The 16,673-nt window shown below is 42.1% G+C and overlaps 1 protein-coding gene across 1 annotated transcript in view; it reads right to left on the bottom strand.

Moving 5' to 3' along the window:
• The window catches only part of LOC121523757 (glutamate receptor ionotropic, kainate 5-like), a 141,509-nt gene that overhangs the window by 35,869 nt on the left and 88,967 nt on the right, over nt 1–16,673 (bottom strand). The window contains exons 11-12 of the mRNA XM_041808776.1: nt 16,313–16,516; nt 9,046–9,159 (exon numbers count right to left, since the gene is read on the bottom strand). Of these exons, the coding sequence (XP_041664710.1) occupies nt 9,046–9,159; nt 16,313–16,516 (318 nt within the window). The remainder of the gene's footprint in view (nt 1–9,045; nt 9,160–16,312; nt 16,517–16,673) is intronic.

Raw genomic sequence — 16,673 nt, 5'->3', positions numbered from 1 at the left:
GTGATGTCTTTAGGAGCTTCTACACGTTCAGATGTGTTTGTGTCGATAATTTAGGATGTTACTTAGATTTGATTACATTTCAGACTAATGGTTAGCAGAGTTAACCGCCTCAGCCTTCTGTTTAACCTCCGAACATAAAGACGATGTTTAAAGACTGACAGCTGCAGCGTCCTCAAGGAAACAACTAAAATGTCACTGAATTATAACATCAGCTCAGCTCTGATTGGAGCAGGAGAATATGACATCATCAAAGGTGCAAAGGTCAAACTAAGAGGAAGAAAAGAGATGAAAACACAGAAGGAAGAAGCTCTTCGCATCCATCTAGGAAACTCCACATAGTGTTTAAGGAGGGCAGACCCTTTCAAAATAAAAGTCAGAATGTTTTTGGACAAACATCATGGACCGTTGAGAGCAACCAAACAGATGACGAAGGCGTGCATTTCGGCTGAAGAGTAAACGAGCTAGCTTTAGCTTATCAGGCAGCAGCTGTCATGTCAATCAATCAATCAACTTTTATTTGTAGAGCCCTTTACAACACATAAAGTGACCAAACTGCTTTCCACTAAAATCAAAACAGTAGGGATAGTAAAACAATATAAAACCAATAAAAGCTACAATAAAACAAATACAAGTAACGTGTCACGCCTGAATGTTAAAAGCCAGTTTGAAAAAATAGGTTGACTGCAGGTACTGTGTTCTTTTCAGTTTGTCCTGTTCTTGTCCAGGCAAACGTTTGCTGTGTTTCCTGCAGGGGAACTGTAAAATCGTAGGCATGTTCCTGCATTAAAAGCTCGCTAGAATTTAATATTTTGCACACAGTTTCTGCAATCTCACAACAGAATTCAGGCTTTGTGTCACTACCTCAGACATGCAACAGGTTAGACCGGGGTCGGCGACCCTGCATGACGTTCTTTTATGGCTCTTAAGTGTTTCCCTGCAGCTTTGCCATCAAAATTAAACAAAGGAAACTTGGTTTTAACATAAATAAAGTTTTCCTAATGCTATATTGAGAAAGTTTTCTATATTATCCATAAAAGGCACAGCTTCCTTCATTCATTTCTAACTTTATTTCTGAAAATATTTAACCAATCTTCATGCGGGTTAAGTTTGTAATATCTGTGATCAGGTTAAGCACGGCATGAGGGATGGAGGAAATGTGAAACTTGTGGAGATAACTTCAACAACAGCATGAAAAACTAAGACAAGGACGCATCCAGCAGCACCAGTCAGGTGAAGAGAGAGAGAAAGGAGGCCGATTAAACAGGTAAGCTCAGGTTTTTAGTAATTCTGCACTCTGTTGCTTTGAAGGCTTCAGTATCATTCAGGAGATTGATGAATTTGATGATTTAAATAATTCTGGTGTGTAATACATGTGAGTTACAGTGCAGTATTTATGTGTTTATGTCGTAAAGATGAGAATGCTGTGTGTAAATGTGGAGCTGTCCATGGTGCTGAATGTCTGACAGTCATTCAGTCAGTCTAACCAGAGTGAGTGGGTGAATAAAGTAATAATGATAAGATTATATCAGAACCATTAAGGATAAAAGAGTCAATCACTGTCTGATAAAGCACTTATAGATAAAAACAATTAGCACCATTGTTTCTCTTGTAGTTCTAAATCCATGAAATGAAAATGTCTTGATTTTCTATTTCTAATATATCACATATTTTGTGTCAAAGTCTTGCTTTAGCTCACTCTTGGAGGCTTTGAAATGCTCTTAATAGCATAAATGTTCTGATTTCTAGCTCTTTGAATTGCTCAGTGTTTTATGGAATTGCCCTTCATTTAAACCTGGTTCACCTAAGGGCTACGAGTTCTGCATAATTAGGAATAAAACCTGACAGCAGATCTTTCTGTAGCTGTTAGCCAGGAGGTCAGGCTTCATTTTAGCTCAATCCTACTGACCTTAAACTGTCGACTTTGTTAATGTTGTTTTAATTATTTAGAAGAGATAATGTCAGCCCTGAAAACACGGACGTGTTTCACACTGAGAGGGAAAAACTCATCTGCAACTTAAATGCTGTGAAGCTGCTGTGTGCCGTTCCTCAAGATAGAGAAACCTTAAAATCTGAATCTGAGTTTCTATTTGACCCAGCTGAAGCACAGAGACACGTTAGAGAGAGCATAGCGAAGAGTCATCTGACGTCAGGGTCCTGATGAAGACCCCAAGCTGAGACTTATTGGTCTGACAAGGTTGTTCCATAAAGCAGTGGTTCTCAATGCCGGGGTCACCAAACCCTGACAAACCCAGAGAATGGCCCCGCCCACGTTAGGATTTACTGATGATATCAATGCATGTTTCATCAGCAGCATTGGTGCTAGCATCCTGGCTAACAGTTCCCTCACTGTGGAGATGAAAAGTGTGTGAAACTATTACTGAGCCACTTTTATTGGCAACACTCTTGTTTCTCTTTACACCACTACCCCCCTTTTAACCAGTTCTCATCACTCTTCCCAGCCCAGGTTTTGCCACTTGTAACATACCTTTGCCCCTTTAAACCCATTTCCACCACTTTTTGTGCTAATTTTGCCACTTTTAAACCAATCCTTGACACTTTCTGCCTACTGTTGCCTCTGTTGACCAATCTTTGCCCTACGAACCCCTTTTCACCACTCTCTACACCCATTTTAACCACATTTCACCATTTGTTTTGTCCATTCGGCCATTAAATCAAATTCAGCCACTTTCTGCTAATTTTTTGCCTCAGTTGACCCATTTTTGCCAGGTTGAACCAGTTTTTCCATTTATTTTATCCCATTTCACCACTTTTATCTTTTTTATTTTTGCCTTTTTTACAAACTGCTGCTTTTTTGCCTATTATTATTATTATTGTTTACACTTTATCTTTTTTTGCCTTTTAGCCTATTTCAGCATCCCCCCCCCATTTCTTACCATTTCTATCCATTTTTTGCTGCTTTAACACATTTTGGCTTTTTTTTTTTCATAAAATACCATTTCACCACCTTTTCCTCCTTTTTGCCATTTTTAATGCATTTAAACCCATTCTTAATTCCAATTTTCATTCTGTTTATAAAAAAGGGGATTTACATTTTCAAGACGGCCTTACACTACAGTGCAGGTGAATAAAAAATTGATCATTACTCAGGAATACACAATAATTTGGATATCACTGCTCAACCTTACAATGGACCATGGTCTTGCTGACCTTCATGGGGCCCCAGATTGGTTGGGCCGCAGAAAGCTCCCTCCTTTATCTCCCCTCATGGATGGCCTTGCCTACATATGACTATTCTTGAATGTGTTTGACCGCCTTCAGATACAGTGGAGGTCCGTGGTCTCTGGCATCTTTATTCTGAGGGTAAAAAGTTGAAGAACCACTGCTTTAAACTACAAGTTTAAAGCACCTCTACAGAGATAGAGAATAAGACGCTCGGCGCTGTAGCTCCACGTAGTGGTCAATGGTAGCTGAACTGTCCTAAACTCTTCTTTTTCTCTCAAGGTGTCTTTGCAGGTCGTTTGACTGATGTTAGGAATGTTTCTTAAAGTATTACTGAGTCATTCTTTATAAATGTGATGACTCCATGTAGGACATTACAGCTCGTTAGCATTAGCATCAGAGTTTAGCATTCACAGTATTGCTGGTTGTAGTGGAAAGGATTCTCTGCAGGACAAAGAGATTTAAAAACTCATTTGTCCCACTGCAGTTTTAAATGAATATCTGAGCTCATTTTTTTTAATTCTATTCTTTAAATTGCTCTTTAATTGTTTGTTTTCGTATTTATTGTTGGCCTGATGGATGGATGATGAAAGTTTGTTTTACTGCTGACTGCTAAGAAGCACACAGGCATGCTTTAGTAACCACGACATTCCCCTGCTCTCCTCAGATTTTCCTCTTTCGAGTCTTCATCAGCCTGAAGTTAGCTGGAGTCAGCAATATGGCAGCTACCGTTGCTGAACTTCATAACAAAGCAGTAGCTGACATCACAGAGCCTACGTCCATGTTGTATACACTCTCTGCTCTGATCCTGATCTCTGTATGTGAGAACCAGCCTGAATCCGCTCTGAACACTGTAACAGTGAGATTGTGCTCCTCTCAGCCCACTGAATCCTTAAATAAACACTCCAGAGGATGAGTTTGAGGACGGCCTCTCCCACATTAAACAGCTGAGTGATGGCCGAGTGGATCACAGCGGACTGGATCAAACGCAGAGGACAGATGGTGGAGGTGAATACTGATGAGCTGCAGATGTACAGTATCTCTGCAGCTCTGAGGAGATGCATCATTATGTTTTAACGACTAATTAAATCAATGTTTTATTAACATTTATTGTCATTACTCTCACATTCACACTGCTCGGACCAGCTGCTGCTCACCGGCGTAGAGTTTGATCATTAAACGTCTAAAAGCTCCACTTTGATGATTTCTGAGCTGTTTACTGCCAGCGTTACGAGCCGGTGTTTGATAAAGATGTGGATGCAGCCAAACTTTGAGCTCAGCTCTCACCTCAAGTCTCTCTATCAGACTGCCAAGAGTCCAGTGAGAAATCTGGAGGTTATCCTGGAATCACATTGAAGTTTTGACAGCTATTAGCTCAGTTAACGCCCAGACTGGAAGTTTCACGCTGAGAATTCACTCATATTTTAGAGGTTTGCACCGTCCAAAGAAGGGTGAAAACATAAAAAAGAAGCTTGGGAGTGAAGACGGAAAAAGGCTAAGTTTACGACACGGAAAAGAAATAAAATGTATAGATTTATGTCTGCTTCTGTAATGTTTCACTGTAAATGGGACCAGGATTTACTGAATGAACATCATGAGTCTCAAATGCTTCTGCCCCTCCAGAGATGGGAGACGAGTCAGGCTGCAGACCGCTCATGTAGCTAAAGCTAACATAGCTACATAGACAACGTAGACACATAGCTTACGTAGCTGCTTTGTGAGCTCAACCTTAGTTACATTAGCTATGTAGATCAGTGATCTATTGCTAACTTAGTTTAAACAAATCAAGCTTTAGCAAATGTAGCTAAAAGTAACATAGCTATATAGAATACTTAGATACATAGCTTACGTAGCTGCTTTGTGAGGTCCTCCTTAGCTACATTAGCTATGTAGGTCAACTTAGTTGTAGCAAAGTGAACTTTAACAAATGTAGCTAAAGCTAACATAGCTATATAGACAATACAGATACATAGCTTACTTAACTGCTTTGTGAGCTCACCCTCAGCTACATCAGCTATGTAGGCCAACTTAGTTGTAGCAAAGTGAACTTTAACAAATGTAGCTAAAGCTAACATAGCTACATAGACAACACAGAAACCCAGCTTATGTGGCTGCTTTGTGAGCTCACCCTTAGATATATTTGTATGTAGGGGTCTTTATTTATTAAGTTACTTTTAGCAAACATAGGTAAAAGTAACTTAGCTACATAGACAGCGTAGATACATGGCTTACGTAGCTGCTTTGTGAGCTCAGCCTAGGTTTAATTAGCTTCATTGGTTGAATATATATTGTTCAGTTAGCTTTAGCAAAGTTAGTTTTAGCAAACATAGCTAAAGTTAACACAGCTACATAGACAAGATTGATACAAAGCTTATGTAGCTGCTTTGTGAGGAGCTCACTCTTAGCTACACTAACTATGTAGGTTTGTTATCTATTGCTAAGTTAGTTTTAACAAATGAGCAGTATAGCTAACGCTAACATAGCTACATAGACAATGTAGATAACAGCTTATGTAGCTGCTTTGGGAGCTCACCCTTAGTTACACTAACTATGTAGGTTTGTTATCTATCGCTAAGTTAGTTTTAACAAATGAGCAGTATAGCTAACGCTAACATAGCTACATAGACAATGTAGATAACAGCTTATGTAGCTGCTTTGGGAGCTCACCCTTAGTTACACTAACTATGTAGGTTTGTTATCTATCGCTAAGTTAGTTTTAACAAATGAGCAGTATAGCTAACGCTAACATAGCTACATAGACAATGTAGATAACAGCTTATGTAGCTGCTTTGGGAGCTCACCCTTAGTTACATTAGCTATGTAGGTTTGTTATCTATCGCTAAGTTAGTTTTAACAAATGAGCAGTATAGCTAATGCTGACATAGCTACATAGACAATGTAGATAACAGCTTATGTAGCTGCTTTGGGAGCTCAGCCTTAGCTCTGTTAGCTTCTTAGGCTGTTATCTGTTGCTAAGTTAGCTTTAGCAAAGTGAGCTTTTAAGCAATTATAGTTTAAGCTAACATAGCCATGCAGATACATAGCTTCCGTAGCTGCTTTGTAGCTTTAGCATTTTGCTATGTAGCTCCCTTAGCTATGTAGCTTAGTTATCTACGTAGCTTACAGAGCTACATGACCTTTGTTGTGTTAGAATGTTGTTGTAATGACAGGCTTTTCTCCTGTTTGCTCAGCTTTCTTAAATGTTTTGTAATCATGTTTACTCTAAAAATGACTCCCACTTGGCTCTGAATGTGTAACGTTGTTTTAAAATAGCTCTTTGTGATTCATATGAGAGATATCACACAGGAGACATGTAGACAATGTAAAGGAATCCTGTCCACACAGGCAGCAGCTGCAGGCCTGGTTTTCTATTGGTTTTTATTCCGCTATTGGCAGAAGTCCCGCCCCTTCTTGATTCTGATTGGCCAGTGAGGGAGAAGTGACATTGACGAGTGCAGTGCTATTCCAAAAGTTGACTAGTTTTCAACTGAGAGCTCTTTGAGCGCGGTGACAGAAACAGCCGACTACACTGACTCTGAATTAAATAGAAGCTCTGCCAGCGTTAAAAAAGCCGGCAATGGCACCTGACTGAATAAAACTTAAACCAAGCAGGATGAGCCAATGCACTACAGTTCAGTTGGAGGTTACCTCTGTCTTTTAAAGGTTTGGCACCAATCAGGTGACATGCTGTGTAGTAGATAAAAGTGTGTTTTCATTAAACAGACATGCATGGATAGGGAGAGTGATTCATGGCTGCTGTGACTCTGTGGGGTCATATTCTACCAGCATGGTCAGAGCTGTGCTTACATCTGTGCACATCAGAATTAGTAAACACCACCGTTTCAGTGGAAATGTTCTTCATGCATGTGTGAGTATGCAGCGCTGACAAATGAAGCAGCAGAATAAAACCATTCTTCCCTCATCTGTGAGTCCACTGATCATGTGTAAGACTCTCATCATACAGAATAAAAGCATGAATGTTTAAAGATGGATCCAGTCTGGACTGCTGCAGCTTCACAAAGCTTCTTGCAGAGATTGTGTTTGGGTTTCGTCATATTCCCAGGTATTTTTTCTTGTTTTTTGTCCGTCATCCCTTTTCCAGCCTTTACACACCACATTTATTTATCCGAGCAGTGATCAGTGCGACAGAAAACAAACATTATCTGTCCACAGTTCCTTCGCAGCTCTTTTCTGCTCTTTCTCCTCCAGAGGCAGAAGTAATGGCTGCCTGTTTTTTTGTGACTTCTCAGCATTCACAGTTAACATGCTGTTCTTCCTCCGTCTGCTATGCAAATACACAAACGTCCCTGCTGGCCTGTTTGCAGTCTGTTCACCCAAAAATCCAACCTGAGCCGGCCTCCGCCACACACTCAGGAAGTGCAGACGAGCTCTGTCCATGTTTTCTATTCCAGTCATGGAGCCAGAGTCACCGCTTCTCCCTCAGAGGCGGAAAAAACTCATATTTTTCAAGCCACCGCTTCTGTCACCTTCCCCTGTCGGACTCACAGCCCCTCTCCTCCACCCCAGAAGAAGAAACATGCCCTCTGTCTGTGTCCTCGGCTCTTCTTTCACCCCCCTCCCTGCCTGATCTTGCCGGTCGCGGGAATATTTGCCGTTTCTTCTCAGTTTGACTGCGTGACCCGAGCAGGCGGGGGTTTGTTGTTGCCTCCAGCACGGAGCTGCAGAGGAGGCGGCGGCTGTTGTGACTGCGGTGCTTTCTCTCTGATTTCATCAAATCACGGAGCAGACGCAGAGGGCGAGAGAGACGGAGGCAGGAGATGTCAACAGGTGCAAACATGCTGTTGTTCCATTTGTAAAGTCTGCAGGCAGAGCGCAGAAGTTAAACAAGCTTTTATCAGCATCTTCAAGGTCTTATTGGAGGAAAATAAACAGCCTGCTGAGCTTCAGCAACCAGCACAATCTGCTCTACAGCTGTGCTGTCTCATTTCACATCTATTCATCACATACTCCAGGAAAATTCACCCGAATTAGAAGAAACATTTATATCTACTTACTCCACCAGCAGTACAATCTCTCTCCAAGCTTTTCACGGCTTTATCTGGGGCCCTTCACGGCCAAGTATGAAGTTTGAGGGCCTTTTCACACCCAGCCTGTTTGGTTCAGTCCTAATAAACTCAGGTAGAGCTGTTTGTTAGTGGATCTGATAAAAACTGTCCATCAAACTCTGCAGAAGACCAAACAAAACACCGAGTCTGCATGCGATGTGAAGAAAGTTTAAAATAGAGAAGGGACTGGTAACCTGGAAACACTTTCTATGAAGCACACCACTATAGCACATTATAAACACACTTGAAATGCATTAAAATGATGTGAAAATGCATTAAAATGACATGGAAATGCATAATGATGATGTTATAGTGCATAGTAACGTTGTAATGCATTATAATGACGTTGTAATGCATTATAATGATGTTATAATGCATAATAATGATGTTATAATCATAATAATGCTGTTGTAATGCATTATAATGGAGTTTTAATGCATAATAATGACGCTATAATCATAATTATGACGTTATAATGGATTATAATGACTTTGTAACTATAGTAGCAAGTAATCCTCGCTATTCATAAGGCTTTATACCACTGCTTATATCTCATTATAACACAAGTGTCTATAAGGGACTATTTAAATTCTTATAATATATTCATAAATATATAACAGTGTATTTAGATTTTCACACTTATAATATTGCAATAGCTCAGCTGACTTTAACCAAAAAGGAGCCACCGTAGACAGGTGTCTGATTAGAAGTACCCTGGCCTTCAAAGCAACCTAGCAGTTTGGGGCCGGCTCAAAGACTGTGATTGTCAAAGGTGATTAAATAAAAGTTTCTTTCTTACCAGATGGACCCGGTAGAGGATACTGATCCCCAGGGTCATGAAGGGTTTGGAGAAGTCAATCACTTTCTCTCTCTCTGAGGTGATGGTGAAACCAGCGACGGCCAGGTCGGCTTTCTGGAATGAAACACAAACAGGAGATTTTCAGATCAGAGAGAGGTTGGATTATTTGGCCAAAAAACGGCTGAAAATGAATCGCTAGAGGTCATTGCTAACGGTAGGTGGTAAACCTACCTAGAAACCCATCATAAACTGTATACTAATAGTAGAGTGGAATCATAACCACAGCTACAGCAGCGCCACCGTCCACCATGACGGATAAGTCAGTGTTAAACTGATGAAGAGACGTCCTGATGATCTCTAACAGCTCCGTTGTTACAGCTGATCGTCTGATTGGTCACCCACAGCTCGGACTGTTAAAGGCAGCACCTTTGTCTGAATGTTTTAGCCCAGTGTGCCGCGGCCTGTAATGAAATATTGATTTTTATTGTACAACCGTGGTCGTCCTGGGCACAGTTGTTACTGACTGCATTAGAAGTTAACACTGAGTTGTTATTGTGCAGCTCTCGGGGGACTGCAGGGCACTAAAGCTGCCACAGAGCAGCTTTTGTTCCCGCCGGAGCTCGGAGGGTAAATCATGCTGCTCCTATTCAGACACTAAATCAGACCCCTGATGGACTGACTGGAACTTTTAGAACTGTTTCACTGTAATGAGCCACGGTTGGACCATCAGTCAGATTAGTGGATGGGTTTCATTGGCTGGTGAGGGAGAAGCAGCATGGTTCCAGAAGTTTCACTGAAGTTTCACTAAACTGAGAGCTAAAAAGAGCTGCACTGAGGCTGTTTTTGGACTTCCTAATCATACAAATCTACACACCACCAACCTAGCAGTGGGAGCAAACTGGGGTTCGGTATCTTGCCCAACAACAGTGGCTGGGGACCTTCTGACTGTGGGAGGACTGACTCTACTGAGCCACAGTCGGCCATCGATCTCTCACTTTTGTTTAGGAGCGGCTCTGCTACGTACAAAACCCTGACCCAGAATCAGCTCATCTAGCACCAGTGAGACAGAAGAGGGGTGACCATCATCCACTGCGGGACAGATGTTGCAGGTCGTGTTGTTTGCATCGTTTTTGGAGAAAAGAAGCCAAACTTTTGACCGCTTTAGCCTGTTTTTGTGACTGTCCGCCATGTTCACCTCCTCGTCTTCTTTATTCTCTTGTGCTGACTGCTTTGCCTTAGACGGTGTTTTTCATGGAACAAGGAAGTAAGACATCGATAAGGGAACTGTTGAGAATAAATGTAAATGATGGCGATGGATAGAACCAACTGGTTCTCAACTGGAACCAGTTCTCAATTCTCATCTCCATGCACAGGGTAGAGTCAGATGTAACTTTGAGCTCTCAGTGTGGCAACACATGACGCCCAGTCATACGACCAGCTGGTGCACTTATTTACTTTTTAAGCCCTATATCTCAAAAAAGAGATTTCCCATCAAAACAAGCAAGGCTGGACAGATGTTGGCTATGGAAACACAAGCAAGAAAGTTTCCTGTGACTAGACCAGACTAAAAAGCTTGGGGGAAACGGACCAGATGAGTGCTGTCTGCTTCCACTTGTCTAGACTTTAGACAGAGGTTCTAATTCTCCATGAGCTTTTTAAACTTTTGCCTAAATGTGTCGCTACTTTTGGGACTGAAAAATATCTTGAGACATGTGGTACTGTGCAGAACTTTTAGGCACGTTTGGACTAAAAATAGTAGGTTGTAGATGTGGAGGGTAAGCTGCCTGATGGCATCATCAGGCTGGAAGGATTGACACAACCCCGGTCGTGCTCTAGATGTCCTTGCATACTACCAGGGGCATGGGGAAATATCCTGTTGAAAAAAAAAACAAAGTCCACACTTTCAGGGTGGAGTGAGGGGTTGATTTGGCAAGTACTCATGGCCTAGGGTTTTGTCTAATAGGGTATTAGGGTTGCCATGAACTCCTGGTCATGCTGTGGATATCCCAAAGGCCTGAAAACCACCAGAGGTCCTTGGCTGTCATATCAGGGGTGAAAAGGCCCCATTAGGTTGACCCCATGACCCCATGTATTGGGTCTGAGGCTCTTTCACCAATCTCTTACCCCTGAATCCAAACCCCCTACACACTTTAAACCTATGCACACTAGTCTATGTGTTTTTTTGTATTTGAACTGTTGTCACAGCTATAAACCACACAAAACTTCTTTTCAAAAAAAGAAGGAAGGGATTTCTGTGTCAGGAGTTCCTGCGGTGACGTGACGTCGTCTGCAAACGTCTTATTTGAATGAAGGTAAATGACATGTTTAATGAGTCCCAGCCTCTGTCGCTCCACTGCTGAGAGCAAACAGAAGAAATCTTTTTTATCTAAACACTCTGACCCTCATCCTGTCTGGGATTAGTTTCATTTCAGCGCTCCGGTTTCTCCTCTTTCAGTGCTGAGGAGGTTTAACCTCTTTGGGTAAACACAGCAGAGTGAGTTTAAGGTTGAAAGATAATCTCATTAAGGTGGAGTGATCAGAGACACTCCAAGTGGATCCATAGAGGAGCGTTTATGTGGACCCCAGACTCCCCTACGCTCCTTAATTAACTCCTAATTGATTAACGAGGAGACGCTTGTTGGACGAATTTCCAACACTTTCATCAGACTCCTGGGCCTCGTGGTGTCTGCCTGCGTTTGAGAGTGGGTTTAAGAGCTTCCACCTTTGATGAGAAAACAGCGAGAGGTGAGGGGAGGTTACATGAACAAGACAGTGGATGAAGGTAAAAGCAGTCATTTCACCACATTAGCATAAAACTCACAAAGAGAGCGTGGATTAAAGTGAGTACCTGCTGGTGGGTTGTGTGTCTGCTGGTGTCGAGGATTCCCGCTGTGTAATTGAAACCGTTCTCTATAATTAGTAAGAAAAAAGCCCGTTGATTAGCCCGTTAATGGCCTGCTCGCGTTCCCAATTTCCCTTTTTTATCCAGCACAGACACAGCCACAGTCATCACCATTATCATCAGCATTATGTGGAGCTAACCCACAGTGTGGGTGGGTTCTGTGTGGAGCAGCCACTCTCACATTTGTTCTCCTAGACTCTCGGCCTTCTGCTGCAGCGCTCCGGTCTAAGAGGAAGCACATTTTCACCTTATGTAACACACTTCTCCATGATAGTAGGGTCAGAAACAGGAAGCCAGATGTCATCTATCTCTCTTATAACATTATGTAATAATACGACTGGATTTCATCTAAAACCGGGTCACTCAGAAACTAAACTGAGGATCCTGACATTGGTTGGACACTTTGATCACTGTGACATCTCTGGGATCCTGATCTCAGCAGACGTCTGGATTCAAGCTGCATTACAAGAACAAAACAAGCAAAAATTACCCCTGAATCCCACTGAACCATGGGTAACTCAGGCCATTTGCATAGCAACGGTTAGCCTTTGAAATATACTCTGACTTCTCCCAGTCACTCTCAGAACTGAGGAAACCTTTTGGAGAAGAGGCGAAACGTCTTCAAGAACTTGGAACCAGCCTTGGATCACCATGACCTGGATGACTGAGAACCTACACAGAGATCAAGCTGGATGCTCCCTCTCCTCTTTAGTCTACACCAGTGGTTCTCAACCTTTTTAGCCCAGGACCCCCCCAAAAAACGGTGCCAGAGACCGGGGACCCCCACTGTACCTGAAGGTGGTTAAACACAGCCATGAACAATCAAGAATAGCTATGTGGACACAAGGCCGTCCATAAGGGGGGTTAAAGAGGGAGGTTTCTGGGATCCAGCCAAACTAGGGGCCCATTGGAGGTCAGCAAAATCATGGTCCATTGGGAAGTTAAACATAAAATGAAATAACTTTTTTTTTTAAAGCAAAAATTGCTTAAATCAGTGAATAATGGTAAAAAATGATGGAAAATGTGTTGAAATTGGATTTTCAAAGAACATAAATGGGTTAAAAGTGGCAAAAATTAGATAATAGTGGCCCAAAAATAACCAAAAATAGATTAAACTGGCAAGGATTGGTACAGAAAGTGGTAAAAGTGGATTAAGAAGTGGCTGAAATGGCTTTAAAAGGCAAAGTATTGAGGGAAATTAGGTGGACTGGGATGAAAAATCGATATTAACTGGCAAAAATGGGATGACTGTGGTTAAAATGGGCAAAAGGGATGTAAAAAATGGCTAATAGTGGCAATAAAGAGGCAACAATAGAAAGAAAGTGGCAAGAATTGGTTAAGAAGTGACAAAAACAGGCAGAAAAAAATGGTATAAAATTGACACAAATGTGTTTTAAGTGGCAAAAATTAGCTAGAATTGGCAAATTTGATGTTAAAAAGTGATGAAAAATGTCAAAATTGGGCAACATTGGTGTAAAGTGTCAACAGTGTCATTTAAAAATATATATTCTTAGTTTTTTTTAAGGCATCTGGTGACCCCCTCTCAGTGTCTCATGACCCCCAATAAGGTCCCGACCCCAAGGTTGAGAACCACTGGTCTACACGGCACGGTGTCTGTGGTTTCCAAAGAGAATTTCCAAATTTGATTTATCCGACCACAGAACAGTTTTCCATGTTTCCTCAGTCCATGTTAAATGAGCTTTGGTCCAGAGAAGGCGGCGCTGTTTCTGGATCCTGTTCACATCTGGCTTCTTCTCTCCATGATCAGCTTTAACTGTCATTGGTGGATGGCATGGCCAACAATAAGGGCCCCCCCAGCCTGATCACTCTCATATTTGTTCTCCTAGACCAGTGTGACTCGACCCTGCTCAACCAAAGAGCCAAATGTTGAAAAACACCTTCCCAAGAGCCACAAACTAAGAGGTGAAAAGTGGCAAAAATGGCTTGAGTAGCAATAAAAACCAGAAAGCACTCAGAGAGCCAGACCTCCGCCATCAGCCCTCAGCCCTATCACCCAATAGTGAAGAATCCTTTAAAAACATTCCTGGATTCAGACGGTTATCCGGATCACTCCCAAAATCTAATTCGCCGATTACTCCCTCCCTGGTGGGGTGGAGACACGGTGAGGCAAAGCACTGGCTTTGCTATGTGTGGACTGTCATGGTCTCACCGGACGACTGAAAGTCATGGCAGAGGGTGAATATTCCTCTATTCCTCCCAGCATTGTGAATATTCTCACTACAATTAGCTGTCTTTCTCTCTGTTATGCTCCAACTCGTCTCTTTGACTGGGCTTGTGTCTTCCAAAGTCTATACACTCCAAAACTTTGAATAAGTTACTCATGTCCGCCATCTCCTGATGTAAAGTTGTAACAGCACAGACCTATCTCCCAATAGTACAGAATCCTTTAAAAAATTCCTGGATCCAGACGGTGATCCGGATCAGTCCTAAAATCTAATCAGTTCTTCCTTATGCCATTTCTGACATTTCCTGAAAATTTCCTGAAAATCAGTCCATGACTTTTTGAGTTCTGTTGCTAACAAACTAACAAACTAACAAACGCACCCGATCACATAACCTCCTTGGAGGAGGTACTAAGTTAAAGGTGGCAAAAATAGTCAAAAAGCAGCAAAAATTTGTGAAAAGGGGCAAAAATGGGGAGAAAAAGTGGAAAAAGGGTCAGAAAGTAGCAGAAAAATGGGTGAGTAGTGACAGAAATGAGTTACAGGTGGCATAAAATGGCCCAGAAATGACAAAAAACATGGCAAAAAAAATGAGTGAAAAGTGACTAAAATAGGCAAAAAGAGTCAAGAGTGGCAAAAAAATGGGCAAAAAAAAAAAAAAGGAAACAAGTGGTATTTAATGGCAAAAGGTATCAAAAAGTGGCAAAAACAGGGATAAGTGGCAAGAAGAAGTGGCAAAAATGGGCAAAAAAGTAATAAAAAAAGTTTTTTCTAATGGCAAAAGGTAGCTTAAATGGGTAAAACATAGTGAAAAAGGGAAAAAATGGGCAAAAAATAGGAAAAAAAGGGTCTTTGATGGCTCCAGCCTGATGATATCATGGACTGTACATGGTGGGGTATTCAAAGTCTTTGTTATTTTACACTGTGGAACATTTTTCTGAAATTGTTCAACAATTTTCAGACACCTATTTGCACAGATTGGTGAACCTCTGCCCATCTTTACTTCTGAGAGACTCTGCCTCTCTAAAATGCTCCTTTTATGCCCAGTTATGTGACTGACTTGTTGGCAATGAACCTAATTAGTTGCTCCTCCAGCTGTGTTTCATTAGCACCACTGCAGGCCGGCTCAGACAGATTTAGACAGATTTCGGCCCGACTGCATTGCAGCTCAATGTCGAACCTTGGACCTGCTTTTGTGCATCAGGAATGACAACCAGTCTTGTAGTGTGACAAAGTGAATAACCATCAAAGACGCCCATAACCCCCATTCAAAAAGACTAGCATGTCAGAGTCTCTCTTGCATTGTTGTCTAGTTTGCACCATCATTTACCAGTTTGGTTCTGTCTTTTGCTTTTTGAGGCTGCAGCACCAAAATGAACATGATTATCTGAACAACATAAACTTTATCTGAAGGACTGTCACTGAGGCTGACCAGGTCCCGGTTTGATGGACTGTTATCCAGGATCAGCACCCGGATTTCTCTGCCCTTCTACCAGAGCTGCTGTCCATCCGTCTCCACTGTTCCTAGTCAGACTAAATCCTGCTGAAATCTGCCTCACTACAGCGGCACGACCCCAAAATAAACACACTTGACTGATTTAAGGGCGAGGAGATGCGTGCTGGGATCTGCTGACAGTGAATACACCCTTAACTTCAACACAAGAGTCGGCCAATTAAAACGAGTGTTGGAACGTCAGCGAGGCGCTCGACCCCAAACGATACGAGCAAACGCTCGCACACAAACACTGAGGAGGTATTAAGAGTCTCAGCTGAAGCTCATTTTCCCCCGTTCGTTGTTTTCTCACAGAAAGAGGCTCATTTTAAGTCAAGTTGAGTCTAATTAAAGCGGTGAGGAGAACTGCCCGCGACAAAGCCCAGAGAGGACGATAAGGAGACGAGACTGAAAGAGCCTGCTGCTGCTGCTGCTGCTGTGTTTAGAATCCTGCAGCCGTCTCTACAGTCAAACAGTTTTAGTTTCTACACAGAGAAAGTCAGAAAAAAGTGGCTCCAATTCCAACTTCTCCAAAGCTATACTCAAAAGTATGCTTCTTGTGCCCTGAACATTTCCCTGAAAACATTTTTTAGAATCTCTTTAGATTTGATTCAACTATTTAATCCTCCCTACATTCATCTTTTCTTATTTCCTTCAAACTGCATCAACTCGATCTTGTTCTGCACTCACCCGGTTGATGAGCTCTCCCACCATCCCCGTCCAGCTCCCGTTGGGCTCTGGCGCTCCATACAGGCCGTCGTCCACCAGCTTTATTTTGAAGGAGAACTTCAGGATGTCGGCCAGCTCCCGCAGCATGTCCACACAGAAGCCTTCATACTGGTCGTTTCCCTGGAAGTCCTGATAGTTGGATTTACGCATCACGTACGGGTTTTCCTGTCAGAAGAAGAGCAACATTTACAAGTTACTTTAATTCATCATCACAGAGGTGACACTGAGCTGTCCACGCCATGCAGGTGCTGATTCCCCATTAGACACATCAATATTTCAGGTTAACCTGGAGTCTACTATCATATTTATGTCTGTTAAGTGT

This window comes from Cheilinus undulatus, linkage group 16, assembly GCF_018320785.1.
Source record: "Cheilinus undulatus linkage group 16, ASM1832078v1, whole genome shotgun sequence".
Taxonomy (NCBI): domain Eukaryota; kingdom Metazoa; phylum Chordata; class Actinopteri; order Labriformes; family Labridae; genus Cheilinus; species Cheilinus undulatus.
This window is presented reverse-complemented; position numbering and strand designations above follow the sequence as displayed.